The following is a 15,651-nucleotide window of genomic DNA, read 5'->3' as shown; positions in this document are numbered from 1 at the left end:
CACGTATGGTTTCTGTTTTCCTAAGCCACAGCTAAACACAAGCAATTGCCCATCGTAAACACACCTCTGCATGTCCACACAGGGCTGGCTGGACTGGACTTATCAACTTTCTGCTTCTAGATAACAGCCAAAGTAGAAAGGAGGGAGGAAAAATAAGTCAGAGTGATGTTCTAAATCCATGTTCCTGAAAGCAGAGTTTCTCTACACAGCACTGATATTTTGGCCAAATCGTTCTCTGTGTGGGGGCTTCTCCTGAATGTCATAAGATTTTTTTTGCAGCATCCCTGGCAGGAAAAACCCATTGGATGCCAAGAGCACCTTAGTTTACCCCAGTTATGACAACTGAAAATGTCTCCAAACAATGGCAAATGCCCCCTTGACAGCAGAATTGTCCACACCTTAGACAATGGTTATAAAGCATAGTAATACATTTTTATTTTGTACATTATCTTACCTGTTTTGTTGCTGAGCTTGAAAAACATTTGCCAATTTTCAGATAATCCACATTTGAAAATTGAATAGGGACACTCAGCCTCGCACTGTTGGTAATTACGCTTATACCTATGGTACTCGGGTTTATGGACCTGCATCTAACAGTTCATTTGGGCAGTTAAAACAACATGAAATGAGTTTCTTAGAAGCATTCCATGATTACACATTCTCTGTCCATAACTTGACTTGCCTACTCAAATACTTTAAACATCAGTTTTGTCTAGCATGGGTTTTTTTCTTTGGAAACCATGTTGGTTATGTGTGGATTGCCCATCTTTTTACAATATCTGCTCAGTGAGTGTACACAATAAGTCTCTGGAAGGAGACAAATGTGGGAGTGAAAATATTTCTTAACCACAGGAAGGGATTATTGCAAAGCCTTTTAGTGGTGGATACCCAGAGAACCTCACCCAGCAGGAAACAGAGAACCCTCTTTCTATGTTTGGAAAATGGCACTTTATAAACTTCTTCTTATGGATAAGACAGTCCAAGAGTTACATATTTCTTTAAAATATCCACATCTTGACAGAAATGTAGTCCTTTTAGTTTAACAGAAACCCACTGAATGAAGGCCTTGTGATTTAAAAAAAATGTACATGCATGATCAGTTGTTTTGTAGTGGGACAGACTTTGCTTGGTTTCTTTATAGAGTATTGTTTTATAGTTTTATTATATAGTATTAAGCATTTCATTGACAATCAAAGAATATCTCTGTAGATGTAAATTTTTGACAAAGCTCTAAGATTCTAGGTGGGCCCTGATATCAACCTCTAAAGGATCTTAGGAAAGAAAGAGGATGTGCCTTTTATTTCATAGAAATCTAAAAAAACAAGAATAGCTTATATGGCTTAAACTAAAAAGAAAAAATGGTTGTGTGGTCAGGAAGTTATTTTTATCATCTGAGCATAATTTTCAACTAAAGAAATAGAGCAATCAATAATGATAGGAAAGCCGCTGATACTCCAGGCTTGAAACAGCTGCCGTATGCCACTTCCTGTTGTCACTTCCGTTAGTGACTGAGCAATTCAATATGTCTTGAATGTCAACGTATTTTTATTACTCAGCTAATGTTGTCTTTGCTGGATTACATGTCACTTCAAGTGATCGATTACAGACTTGTTTGGAGGTTATTTTCAAATTTGTGAAAGGAAAAGATCTCAAGATACAAATGTTCTTGAACTTTCTGGGTAAAGTCTGTTTCTGTGGTGAGCCCTGCCCTGCATTTGCCATCTGGAGAGCAGGTCACATGATAGCATTCTTGATCCCAATCTGTCTCTGAAACCCGATGTGATACCCCAGGACTCAGCCCTTCCTTGGAAGAGGGGTCTCATGGATGTTGCACTAGTTATATGTGTCGTGACAAAAGAAGAGAGGTGACAGAAAGAATGCAGTGCAGATGGGGGTGGATGTTAGGAGAACCGTCACTCGAAGTTCTGGCTCATGGTAGGCCAGTAGAATTCAGTGGCTTCTGCCTGGAGCTGAGGAGACCTGTTTCCTGAGTTGTTCAGGAAACATCTTCATATGGGCCAAGTTTCTTAGGTTACACTTTATTAAAATGAACACAGTAGAGAATCACACATTCTTCTTCCAGAAAAATGCAGTGCAGTGGAAATGATTGTCCCTGCACAGGCGACAGAGAAGGGGATAGATGCAAACCGACTTTTTTCCTCCTGACTTCCTGGCATTTTATGTCATAATATTCCCTTTCTTCTGATGGTTTCCAGTTGGGCAAGATTGTGGAAAACTAAAACATGTCGGGCATTTGTTGGTAGCACAAAAAGTAGACAGTCAAACCATGGCTCAGTTCTTGTCTTGCGCACTCAGGCTGCTATAACAATATACTGGGTGACTTAAAAAAGATGGAAATTCATTTCTTATACTTTTGGAGGCTGGAGAGTTCAAGATCCGGGCTCTGGGAGATTTGAGATCTGGGGGAGGTCCACTTTTTGGTTCTCAGAGAGTACCATCCTGCCATGTCCTCACAGGTGGAAGAGTGAGGACACTCTCTCAGATGGCTTTTACAAGGACACTAATCCCACTCTTGAGGGTGGGGCCCATGGCTTGATCCCCAAGACCCTACCTCCTAATGCCATCACCTTGGGGGTTAGGATTTCAATATATGAACTTATACAGGGTGGAGACAACAGGCCTCTATTCTTATTTTCCATTTGTGGTAAAAGTGATATAGGCTGTGAGGGGTAAAGACATGTCACCTACTCCTCTGCTTTGCAGAGAAATTGGAGTCATCCTTTTTCCAGTGCCTTAAAAACCAGCTGGATGATTCTGTCTGCAATAACGTGACATTGATCTCTTGGGGTTGGCCGCTTGGGTCGCTCTCTCTCTCTCCCTCACCTCAGCCCACCCTCTGCCACTAAAGAACATGGCTGTGGGAATGAGTGGTAGAAGTGGCCAGCCAGCTTCTGATGCTACATTGAGGTTCAAATGCCAGGACTGTGATGTCATCGTTTTAAGGATACCACTGGTTTTTTGTGTTGCTTTTTTTTTTTCTCCCAAATCACAGTAAGTCACACATCACAGTAATTTTTAGACACAGGTAATACAAAAGCCATACACCAAGTCATATACTAATAACTGAGGGTCATTCTAAGTTTAGTGGATCTTTCTTCAGTGATTAAGCTTGCTAGAAAATGCCACAATGTCTGCCACTTCTTGTGCTATTTAGAGAGAAAGATGGATTTTACAGGATGCACGAAGCAGGGCTAAACTTTGCTCTAGCATGTCCTAAGATTTTACACTAACATACCCACTAGTCAATTTCTCTGCGAATCTAAATCATATCAGGACATGTGGCATGGAATGGCATAGGCTTCGGGTCACAAGGAGCCTAGACTCTGACATGTGTCACACACAAGCTGTGCCCTGCAGTGAGTAAATCACCAGTCCCTTCAGCCCCAGCTTCCTGGTGTATCAGATAGGAAAAGCCGTGGCACGCCTCTTGGGTGGTGTAGGAGTCAGATGCCGCCATGTTTGTAGAATCCACAGCACCTACAAATAGAACCTTGCTTTATTACTTTTTTTCACTTGCATTATCACTAATACAATAATCCTGTAAAGTAAGTGTTGTGACTCTTATTTCAAAGAGAATCTCAGATTAAGAAACTTGCCCAAAGTTGCCTGGTTGAATTTCTGCTGTGTATATCCTCCAAAGGATGTGATGTATTGTCTTTAAGATATTCCCACACCTCTAATCCTAGCATTTGGAAGGCTGAAGATCCAGAGTTCAAGGCCAATAGGGAGACCCCATCTCATAAAAACAAAACAAAAAAGTATTCCAAGTCTCAAGTGGACCATTCCTTCCTGGGTGTGCCAAGCCCAAGCTCCACTCAGTGTAAGAGTCAGCACATTGTAGTACAGGATTCCAGAGTTCAAATCCCAGTGACCTCAGGCAAGCTCTGCTCCAAGGAACAGAAATGTATGTACAGTGACAAGTACACCCTTGGCACTCAGTCACTGTTCTTCCCTTACCCAGTATTTTGGCTCACACTGTAGAATCATATAGTGACTACCTGAAAATGGTACCTCTTCTCATCCGGAGGCCAGTCCAGCATCAGTTAACCCTAGAAGACCCATGTCTGTCTCCACCTGCCTATCAGGCTGTGCTCAAGGTCAAGCCACCTATCTTTATAGCAGTCATAGAACAAGGGGAAAGTGTCACATGTCCTCTCTTAATTTACCAATCCACAGCTAAAATCCTGGGCTTATTATTGTTATTAGCACAGTGCCAGGGCCATACTAAATCATTTAATAGATATTTGTGACCTAACCACATAATCCAGCATTGGTTCTGCAAAGGAGAAGTGATTTTTTTTTTTTTTTTGGCACCAGGTTCCTTTCTAACATGGTTCCATTCTAATAAAACCATTTCAAAGACTCCAAGGTATGAAATAGTAAAAATCTCTGTATTTCTTTTGAAAACCACACTAGCCACAGTTCCCACAGTCAATGTCACCAAGCCACATAGTTTTTCTTTTCCCAGTTGTTTGCTCATCTCTCTTCTCTTTGGCTATGTTTTAGCCCACCCCATCCTCATCCTTTTCTACTCACTATCTCCCATCAACACCAAAATGGCACTGTCCTTTTTATTTTTTTAACTACAACTGTTCTCTTTGAAACTTCGGGGTTCTTTTTAACCTTTTCCCTCCTAGAGTAAAGGTAGCCCACTGTCAAAGCTGATTCATTCACAGTTACAGCTTTCTGTCTATCTTTCAAGTAGGCTCTGTTCATGTTCAAGTTTTGGTCATGATGTCAGGTGGACAAGTCTTTTCTTCCTTCTGGGTTACTGTGTCCTCATCTGGAGGTGGCTGGCCTGAATGATCTCTAAGTCTCTGTAGGTCAAAGGTCACACTTCACTGACTTGCTAGCTTCCTTAGTTGCCTTGGTGGGAAATGAGGAAGTTAAGAGAACCAGTCCAAACAAAGTGAAAGCAGTTACAAAATTCTTCTTGTTGTTTAATGCCTCAACAAGAAACATTTTCAACACTGTTTTCCCTCCCTTTTCCTCTGTAGACTGTAGACTGCTTTGGGATTACGTCTATCAGTTGCTCTCTGACAGCCGGTACGAAAACTTCATCCGATGGGAGGACAAAGAATCCAAAATATTCCGGATAGTGGACCCCAATGGACTGGCTCGGCTGTGGGGAAACCATAAGGTAAAAGGGCACCAGCCATTGCTCAGAAACTAGTGCCAAAATGGCTCCTCCTGCTTCCCAAGCCTGCCCATGATGTGTGGTGTATTCCTCACTGGACGAGTAGAGAGTTGTAAAGAGAGGAAGTCATTAAAGATGTCTCTTCCCATGTATCACCTCGGTCAGGTGCCCATGACTCAGTGTGTTCCAGTTTAACTGCCTTAGAAGTCTCCCTCGCTGCCACTTCCCTTGACCTGTTCCTGCCACCCCCACCATCACTGGGAACTGGGTAACAGGGAAGTACTTTGAGCTCCATGACTCACAGGGGACCTTTGGGAAGTGTCACTTCTGTCCTGCTCATTTGGAAACTCCCATGTTCACGGAAATCCACTTCTACGTGGAAAATACTTACATTCTCACTGTAAAGCTCCCCTTTTACAAGCAATGGGGCAAGAAATTTCACAGCCCCAAAGTTTTCTGAACTAGGAGACCAAAAGGGAATTTAAATCATAAAGCCTTTTATAATAAGAGAAACAGTTCAAATATGAAGATATAAAAAGTTGATCATTGTGATCCAGATCAGACAGTGGATAGGTAGATCTGTAGCCAAGCCAGGAGGCATAGCCCAGCTCTGCAGGGGCCTCCAGCCTCCTAAAAGGTAGCCTAGGTCCCAAGCCCCTTGAGGAGGACCTGATGCAGGCCATGACCAAATATGGTAAGGCCCCAGTGACCACAGACACTTTAGTGTGTGAGTCACTGAGAAATGCTGTCTGTGACTCCCACATGGTGCGGTAGCCCCAGGGCTCAGAACCACTGTATTCCTGCTGCTACAACAAGAATTTAAACAACAGAAAAATCTCTCCCTTAACATGATAGGCCAGAGCCAAGTTTAAAAAAGGTCACTGCAACAAATAAAAGAAGTTTGGTGTGGGTCAGGAGGGAAAGGATGACCCCCGAGATAGGGGAACCTACAGGAAACTGCCTGAACTGAGAGCAGTCTTGGGAGAAGGAAATAGGGGCGTTTGCTGTGGAATGTGCTGTCATAGCCAGAGCTCCAAGCCTAATGACAGTGGGGGTGGGGCACAGTGGGAGGACACCTTGGCTACCGAGTATGTGAAAGCCAAGGGGTGGGACCCAGGGGTCTGGAAGGCAGCAGATTACCAGGTAGAGTTCCCAGACTGGCAGGGCAGCAGGAGAGCTTTTATTGTAATAGCTGCCCCAGGGCCTTTTCTGAGGGTCATTTCATTGTCTTTGTGCTTTTTTTTTTCTCTCTCTCTCTTCCTCCTTGGAACAAACAGAACAGAACAAACATGACCTATGAAAAAATGTCCAGAGCTCTGCGTCACTACTACAAACTAAACATTATCAGGAAGGAGCCAGGACAGAGGCTTTTGTTCAGGTAGCACTTCCTTCTTCTCCTTTCCTTCTTCCGGGAGGATGTTGTTTTCTTTACCTAAGGGGGAGGAGGGAGACAGTTAAGATCTCTACCTGCCTATCTGATACCTAAAGCCACTATTGCGAATATTAACTGATTTATGTGTGTGTGTGTCCTATAATAAAGCCAAACTAAATAAACACAATCTGACTCACCTTTCAAATAGCACAGTGACCAAATACTGTTACCTGCATTAAAGTCTGATGTAGTTAAAGGGAGCAGTCAGAATGATCGTTGTCAATGGCAAAGCAAGGAATTAAACCTTGACTTCCAGGTCACCAACTCCATAAGCTACTTTCTGAAGCAGGGTTTGTCAAACTGCTGATAATGACCCACAGTGAGTCATGAAATAGATTTAATGGGTTAGTCACAACTAATTAGTGTGTGTGTGTGTGTGTGTGTGTGTGTGTGTGATACTGAGGTTTGAACTCAGGGCCTTGAGCTTGCTAAGTGGGGCACGCTACCACTTGAGCCACCCCACCAGCCCTTTTTGCATTGGTTATTTTTGAGATAGGGCCTCTCTTTATGCCCAGGCCAGCCTGGCCTGCAATTCTCCTATTTGTGCTTCTTCATGTAGCTGGAGATGACAGGCGTGCATCACCACGCCCAGCCATTGGTTGAGATGGGTCCCAAGAACTTTTTGTCGAAGCTGGCCTTGAAGTGTGATCCTCCAGTCTCTGCCTCCCAAGTAGCTATGATTACAGGCTTGAGCTACCAGTGCCCAGATAACTATTTTTTTTAATGAAATGGAGAATAGGATAGAATGGAGTTAAAATATGAGACTGAAGACTGTTGATTCAAAGGCTTTGTTTCAGGAGCATGCGGGTGTGATGAATCATGTTGTAAAATGCATTTCTTAATGCTTCATAGTCAGAAAGGTGTGGAGGCCACCACCCTAGACATTCCTCTTTCCACATTCCCCTCAGCTAGTGAGTTCCAGCCACTGAGCCTTCCACAGAAAATTGAAAAAGAAGAAGAAGGCACCTAGAAGACCACTGGGGAAAGGCAGACATGGACCCCTGCACTTAGTAGTTGGCATGGTGGGGAGAAAGTGAGACCAACTTTGGTTATGGGTTTTGCCGAGCGACAGATGGGGCCAGAGACCTGGGATTATCTACACACAGGAGGAAAATGACACTTTGTTGAGCAGACGAGCTTTCTGGGGTGGTAGTACTTATTCGGAAGAGCAGAGAACCTTTGGCATTGGGATGGAGTGGGGACTTAGGAACAAGTAAGAATAATTCAATCTTCAAAAGAATCAGAAAAACCTATTTGAGAAAGGGGATCAGTACACCAGAGCCCTCATAGCTCTGTCTCTGCAGGTGCCTCCTCGTCGTCATTCAACCTAAACTTAGTCCTTGTTCCCCATGCTGCTCACTCTGTGCTTTTCCTGGATGAACTGATCCCATTACACTCATTTGTCACTACAGTGGAAATACTCTTAAATCCATCTCCAAAAACCTTCCTGAAATTCCACATTTGAATTTTTTAAGATCATCTTGTAGGACTTGTGCACTAAAATATCCCATTAGTATTTCAATCAGGGTACCATCAAGACAGACCTTGTTCATATGTGAGAAATGCCACCCAGAATTCTTCCTCCCAGAGGCATCACCATTGTTTTAAGCAATAGAGTTACCTTGTCCAAGTCAGCCATTGTGCTGGCTTGTCTACTAGCTGTTTAGCACCATTCCCATTCCACGCTGGCCGCAGGGAAGCCTGAGAACTACATTCGCCGGGATTTGTTGCCAGAGTGGCCCAGTTGGAGTCTACCCGTGGCAAGCACATTTGCGAGAGTTGGAAGGTGGAGGAAAGGCAAAAGTGATACTATCGCTTCCCTTGCTCTGGAAGCGGATGTGTGGACTTCATGATTCATACAGGGATTCATTCAACAATCTCTATCTCTCACCCACTCCCCTGCCTTCCAAACTCATTATCACACTTCCAGGTGCCCTGAAACATGGATAGGATTCCCTACAGAAACGTGTATTTATCCCTTTACCTCTTGCCTTTCTTATATATTCACCCTCAAGTCTTTGCCTTTTCTGGCTGCTTCACTCCTTCCCCATACCTAAGATCCTTCTTGCACGGTCTCTTGACTTCCCCTGACCTCACCCACACCGTGATTTGTATTTTTTAGTGGTTGTATACAAGTCCTTCTCTGCACAACTCAAATCACAAGCTCCTCGAAGGTACAGTCTTATGTTTTATATAACTCTGTTTATATTTTAGGGAGGGCTTTGACAAATGTTTCATGACAGGCCTTGTGTGGAGCCTCAGGCACTTACTATGACAAAGTAGCCAAAGGAAGAAAGGGGTTGTGTGAAGGGCCAAATAAAGCATGTCTGTGAACCTGGGCTACAGACTTAGTAGGGACTTTGGATGTTGAGAAGAAGTTTTGGTTTATTTATTTTCTTTTTGGTGGCACTGGGGTTTGAACTCAGGGCCTTAAGCTTGCTAGGCAGGCACTCTTAACCACTTGAGCTACTTTGCCAGCCCAAGAAGTTTTAGCTAGGAGGTAAAAGTAGGAGACAGAGGGTAGATGTCACAGATCACACTGAAAAGTTCAGCAATGATAGGCAGAAAAGAAAACCATAGGAACTTACTGGAAGGTTCATTGGCTTCTAATAAAAGATTCTCAACAAGAGAAAAGAATTTAGTGCTACTAGGGAGGGAGAGATTAGTCATTTTTGAGGAAATGAGTGTTGGAAGGCACAGCTTCCTGGTATTAAGACTTGGTGTGTAGCTGGGTACTGGCGACTCACTCCTGAAATTCTAACTACTTGGGAGGCTGAGATCAGGAGAATTGTGGTTCAAGGCCAGCCTGGGCAAAATGTTCTCGAGACCCCATCTCAACCAATAGCTGGGCTCAGTGGCATGCACCTGTCATCTCAGATACTGAAGGAAACCTAACATAGCATGATCACAGTCCATGCTGGCCTGGGCAAAAAGTAAGACCCTATCTCCAAAATAACCAGAGTAAAAAATGCTGGAGGTGTGGCTCAATTGGTAAAATGCCTTCCTGACAAGTGCAAACCTGAGTTCAAATCCCAGTACCACCCCTCCACCCAAAAAAAAAAAGAAAGAAAACTGACCCAACATGTAATGGAATGAAGTGTTGCATGGCAGGTGTTCTTTTCATGATGTTTAGATATGAGACAAGGTGGATTTTGGTATGGACTGTGCCACTCTGCAGCTCTTTGATGATAAGCAGAAGACAACGGATAAGTGGTGGAAGGAGTCAAGAGGGTTCCAGATAGGAACAAAGCTAAAGATTTGTAGGGAGACATGGTTTCTACAAAGAAACCATAAGCAGCAAGCTGGAGTGGAGGTCCATAGAGTAGACAGTGGGAAATAAGAGCACCCTGGGTAGCAGTTGCAGAAGAGAGACCTGGATGGGCCAAAGACTGCGTGTTTGACTTGGCACAATGTAAGCTCTTAAACGTGGAAAGATGAGAGAGAAGGTATGGTTTAAAGTCTGGTGGCCTTAAAGCCACTGCTTAAGTGGTAGAGCACCTGCCTAGCAAGCATGAGGCCTTGAGTTCAAACCCCAGTACTGCCAAAAAAAAAAAAAAGAAAAAGAAAAGGTATGGTTTAAGGTGGTGCAGGACAGAGCATAAGGAAAGGAAAAGTGTGCAGACACAGAGGGGCCCATGGAAAGGGCGTTCCCTCAGTGAGCACAAAACATTTGGGCCAGGCCACCTTCCTGAGCCACGTAAGTCACGATCAGAGCGTATCACTGACGTTACCCCAGTGCAGCCCTTGAATGAGAAGATAAGGGTGGCTGCAAAGGAAGGAAGATGCCAACTGGGACTCAGTGCCAGCATTTTGGGTGGGTACAGATGACACTGGAAAAAATTCTCTTCTTTCCTTCCTAGTTTTCCAGAAGCTCCCCTGGCTTGCCCAGGGATAAAATTCTCCACTTCACAGTTAACTGCATCCTTTGCGGGTAGCTCCCAGTCTGGAATGGAAATGTCACTCGAGGGTCTTTGTAAAGTGTAACTCCCTAAAAACAAGAAGCACAAAGAAATGAGCTGCCCCTGAGTTTCTGCACATGGTCCTGCAGTAATGCATCCCTCACTCCAAAGGACACTCCCTACGTCACAGTCACCTACAGCTCGTATGTCCTTCTGCCACTTTCCAGACAGCCAGGAAGGAGCAGCTTTCCCACTTCGTGCTAAGTTAGCCTTACAGTTTGGGTTCCGTAGCTGTGCAGCCCTGTAAGATGGCAGAGCCTCGTAGGTTACAGTTCAGAGTGAAGGCAACTCTGGGGAAAGGGACTGTCTTGACACCCATTTCCTCTTCCAAAGGTTCATGAAAACCCCGGATGAGATCATGAGTGGCCGGACGGACCGTCTGGAGCACCTCGAGTCCCAGGAGCTGGATGAACAAATGTACCAAGAAGACGAATGCTGAGGGTCCCACGCTGGGCAGTGACGAGGGAAGCTGCCCACTGTGACTGCAGGACAGCTGACAAGGCAGAGACCCAGAAATGGCAGACCAGGAGGGACCCAGAGCACCTTACACAAAACACCCAGGGAAGGTGGGGCTGGCATTCCGGCGGAGGACAGAGCCTCACGTGTCACATTGCCTTCTCTCTTGGACTCTGTCCATCTGTAACTCCTCACCCTCCACATAACTGTTCGTCTCCTGGTGTTTTTGTTTTTGTTTTTTTAAGAACACACAGTTTGACTTTTCATTGTTCATACAGGGGAAGACATCAGACCTTGTTTTCCTATGGAAATCTATATCAATTATATATATATATATTTTTTGCAAATCTTACGGCCAGCCCAGCTGGTCAGGAAAGAATACTGCAGGAAGGGTCAGGTTTTTTTTTTTTTCCTGCCACGTGGGTCAGGTTTGTCTTTATTGCAGTTGGGTCTTGGCTGAAAAAAGAAAAAGAAAAAAAGATGCTTTTTAAATGATCACACAGAAAGGAGGGCTGTCTTTTGCTCTCTCCTGCTCTCCTTCCTTCCCAGCTGCCCTGTCCTTCCTGTCGGGCTGCTGCACACCACACACTTCAGCCTGTCAGAGAGTCTTGGAGACAGTTAGCACTGAAATAGATCAGTGACCTGGTTGCTTTGTGGCTTGCAGCCACAATCCCACAGTCAAATCCCCTTCCTGGCACTCAGCCACCCATCTGGAGGACCCAAAAACCTCACAGGTACTGCTGTAGCCCAGAAAGATAAGTGCCATTCCAGTGGCTGTCCCTGACAAGGCAGTGAGAGCCTTGATGAGTCGGAGGCTGGCCACGTGATTCGGAGGGCCCCAGCCACTGGTGTTCACTTGCAAGTCCTACAAGAGGGAAATACAGAGCCCACACGGGCCTGGCGGGCCAGAAACTAGCGGAACTGTTTTACAATGGGGATTTAGTTTTCTGAAACAGGTTATTAGGGCTACTGAGAAAGAAAGGCTCCTCCTTGGTCCATTCCAAAGGCCATCTTGTAGTCACTTTTCATGTCCTGCTGGATTTTTTTTTTTTTTCAATTCCTAGCCTTTTTTAAAGTGTCCTGGTCCCCACTGAACACAGAACAATAGCAGCTAGTGTTCGCCCAGCCCCAGCAGACAGGAAACTCCTCCAATGCAAGACTTTTCCTTTCCTTCTTCCCTTGCTGTGTTTCAGAAAGGACCCCCCATTTGTGACACTTTTTCACCTCAAAATAAGGTCGGTAGGCCCTTGGAAAGAGGTAGTGCCATCCGTTCTTCTGATGATAGCAGGTGTTTTTAGAGACTGTTTTAGGGGTTTTTTTTTCCCCCTTTCTAGCCATCTGAATTGATTCTTCCAACAGGCTTCAGACAGTCACTATTTGGAGTGGAGTGTTTTGAAATCCAGAAGACGGGGCCTGCCTTACAAAGCACCCTTACCCGTTTCTATTTCCTCTGCTCCATTGGGTAGCCAACTCCCAGTTCTCCCAGTCACACGTGTGCTCTGGCAGCCCCTGGGCTTGTCCTCTAGCCATTTCTGAGTTGAGTCAGGCACAGAGGTTGGGGACAGAGGCAGTATTCCTCAGGCCTTCCTGACAAGGTCACCAGCCTGGGAGAGGGAATAGGAGAGGGCAAGTAGATGGACTACGGTTAAAGACACTGGAACTGAGGAGCCAATCAGGGCTTTTCGGACTTACTCTGTCCCTGCCTCTTATCAGACACAGGTAGATACATGGGGGGTGGCCAGCCTGCTCTTGGTATCACACATGCCCCGCATTCTGCTTCTGGGAAGTCCACATCTTCTGAGTAAAGGGTTTGGGGCTCAGACTTCTTGAACAAGATTCTGATAGACTCCAGCATGCTGAAGATAACTTTAAAGAACGTTCAGGTAGCCGGATATGGTGGTGCACACCTGTAATCTATTTGGGAGGTGGAGGTCGGAGGATCACAAGTTCAAGACCAGCCTGGGCAAAGTTAGTGAGACCCTATCCAAAAACTAAATAAAAACAAAAGGGCTGGGGGGTATTGCTTAAGTGGCAGAGCACTTGCCTAGCAAGCATGAGGTCCTTGGTTCAATCCCCAGGGATTGAAGAAGAGAAAAAAAAGTATTCAGGAAATACAGTTTCGGCCTCTAATATGACTGGCATTGTATCTCAAATGTTGAGATTTAGCCAAATACCTCGGGAAAGCCACTGAGTTTAAGAACTGAGGAGAAACAGTGGACTTTTTACTGAGGCCTTTTGTGTGCATATGAAATAAGAAACCAGGGCACGGTGTTGCCTTGCCCTAGGATTAAGACACCTCACCCTGGCCACTTTTGCCTCAGTCTCTTACTCTTCAAAGAATCTTCCAGATGCATTATGGAAGGAAATTCCCTTTTGCCCCAAGGATTTCTGTATTTAAAGCAATATCCTGTGAGAATGTAAGCTGTCACCTTCAGCTCCTTCAAGTAGACATGCATTGCCTTTGGTTCCCATCAGAAACCACCAGTGAGGATTCTCTGTTGCTACCCTTAGCTGCACCTCTTGTTCTGTGAGAGAAGACCTGGACCATGCCAGCACTGGGGTACAGTGTTCACACACTGCAGACCTTAAAGACTTCAGATCCACAAAGCTAGCAGGAAGCACCTACCAGACTGTGAGGGATTCCAATTCTCTGAGAGCTTCTGTTCTATCTGCAGGGTCCCTCTAGCACAAAGCTTCTTGGTTCTGTACGTGAATCTTCTAAGTACAAAAAGGCCCAAATGGAAAGTTCGTGCACCTTGTGAACAATGACCCTTTCTCTGTTGCCTCCATGGGAATTCTTGGCTCATAAACTCTGCAGTCAGGAAAGGGGATTGCAGAAGAGCTGTGTGCTGGGAATTCTCTTGCCTCTCTCTTGGCTTAGGCTGTGTCCTGTCCATCAGAAGGAAGTGGGGGTAGTTGGTAGTTGTGTGCTGAAGGTAACACCGTCTCAGATCTTGATCCAAGACCACTGGGTCTTGCCTAATACAGCAGCATTCCTAAGGTTCCAAATACTTTTGGGGTCCCCTCCCCATATACACACACCAGGAAAAGAGGAGCAACAGGCTGTTTTCTCCTTTTAGTTTAGAAGTCTCTGATCCAATGCTTTCTACACTGGTACCTTGTCCCAACGAGAATGTCGCTTTGGCTGAAATTTAGATTGACTGTCACAGAATTTATCAGAATGACCAAATGACCACCATGCCTAGGCTCCAACCCTGAATGTGTTTTTGAAACATTAACTGCCTTTTGCAGAAGGGAAACCTGGCTATCAGAGAGGTGATGTCACTTGCCCTAGTTGCAGATAACATGGTAGAGGCAGAGGTAGGATGGGGACACAGCCTAGCCAGGCCCCCATTTGACCCATTCCCAGCCTGGCAAGGGAAGATATAAGAAAATTTGGGAAAATAGACAAAGAGCACAGGACAGTTGGCTTTGCCCAGGCATTCGGAGCTAGGAGACATGCTGTTCTTTCACTCGGCTGGCTCTGCGTGAGCAGAAACCTCGGGTAAAGGGAGTAATGGAGGAAGCTGGAGGGAGGACACCCAGGAAGCTCTGCCTGTCTAGAAACCCCAGGAGGCCAACCTGGTCATCTTGTGGGCCCATCTGAACCAACACTAACCTACTGCAAACTCCCTGAATGGCACATGTGCCAAGTGAACGTTTTTGGAGGTTTCTCTTTGTGACTACACCCACTGCAATCCAGAACGAATCTGGAATGAATTTTTTTTTTTTTGGTTTAGTTTCTAATCTCTTGTTTATGAGGTGTGGGGTTTATAAGGGACTGAATCAAATGAATGTAACAAAAAAGGAAAAAAAACAAAAACAAAAAAAAATGCCTTTTCTCAGGGCCAGTGAGTTGCAAATAATTTTTAAAGAAAAGCCTATAATTACATCATCTCAATAAATTTTTTATAAAAAAAACAAACCTGAAGTTCCCAAGTCTCTGTTTTTAATGATATGGAGTCAGACACGCAAGATGCTTGGGTGAGATCAATCCTATCTCAATTATGGCAGGAAGCCTCTAAAATGGAACTGTCTGTGGTCTGTCAACAAGAGGCACGTTGGAGCAGGTGGCACAGATGGGGAAATTTCCACAAGGACCCCCAGTCAGAGCTGTTCAGATCCTATGCTGGCCTGAAGGTGCAGGAGCTCACTGAGGACTAAGATGGTGGTAGGAGTGAAGACCGTCAGGTTCCCACGTGGGGGAGTTACTCCCTTGTAGGGTCTGAGTCTATAGGAATCTTCCCTGCCTAAGGCACACGGTCATGGGGAAAACCCCATGACCAAACTCAGGACTCCAAAGGCCTGGAAGGCCACCACACACAGAACCAGCCCACAGGCTCAGTGTCTCAGCCACACTGGCCAATGGAGCCACTGCCAGCCCAGGGGCATTTGGGATTTCAAGATCATGCCTCATAGTGTTGCCTAGAACTAATTGCTGTCAGATAGGGGAGACAAAAAGAATGGAAAGGAGAGCAAGTTTCAGATTCAGACTTGGAACAGGAGTTTAAAATTGGCGGTCTCAGGAAATGTCAGTAGACTTTCTGTATTGAAGGTATCCCAGGTACTTTGAATTCCTCAAATATGGCCTTCGATTCAGAGCTCCACAGCAAGCGTTTCTGTGGTGCTGAATGCATTAGAAGCTA

General features: G+C 45.0%; 1 protein-coding gene across 6 annotated transcripts in view; it reads left to right on the top strand.

The window, feature by feature from the left end:
* Positions 1-14,930, top strand: part of Etv6 (ETS variant transcription factor 6) — a 215,532-nt gene extending 200,602 nt beyond the window's left edge. For all 6 annotated transcript variants that reach the window (XM_074076036.1, XM_074076038.1, XM_074076035.1 and 3 more), the window contains exons 6-8: positions 5,019-5,161; positions 6,436-6,536; positions 10,883-14,930. In XM_074076036.1, the coding sequence (XP_073932137.1) occupies positions 5,019-5,161; positions 6,436-6,536; positions 10,883-10,988 (350 nt within the window). In that variant the 3' untranslated portion in view covers positions 10,989-14,930. The remainder of the gene's footprint in view (positions 1-5,018; positions 5,162-6,435; positions 6,537-10,882) is intronic.
* Positions 14,931-15,651: the final 721 nt, after the last annotated feature.

This window comes from Castor canadensis, chromosome 6, assembly GCF_047511655.1.
Source record: "Castor canadensis chromosome 6, mCasCan1.hap1v2, whole genome shotgun sequence".
Lineage (NCBI taxonomy): Eukaryota > Metazoa > Chordata > Mammalia > Rodentia > Castoridae > Castor > Castor canadensis.
This window is presented reverse-complemented; position numbering and strand designations above follow the sequence as displayed.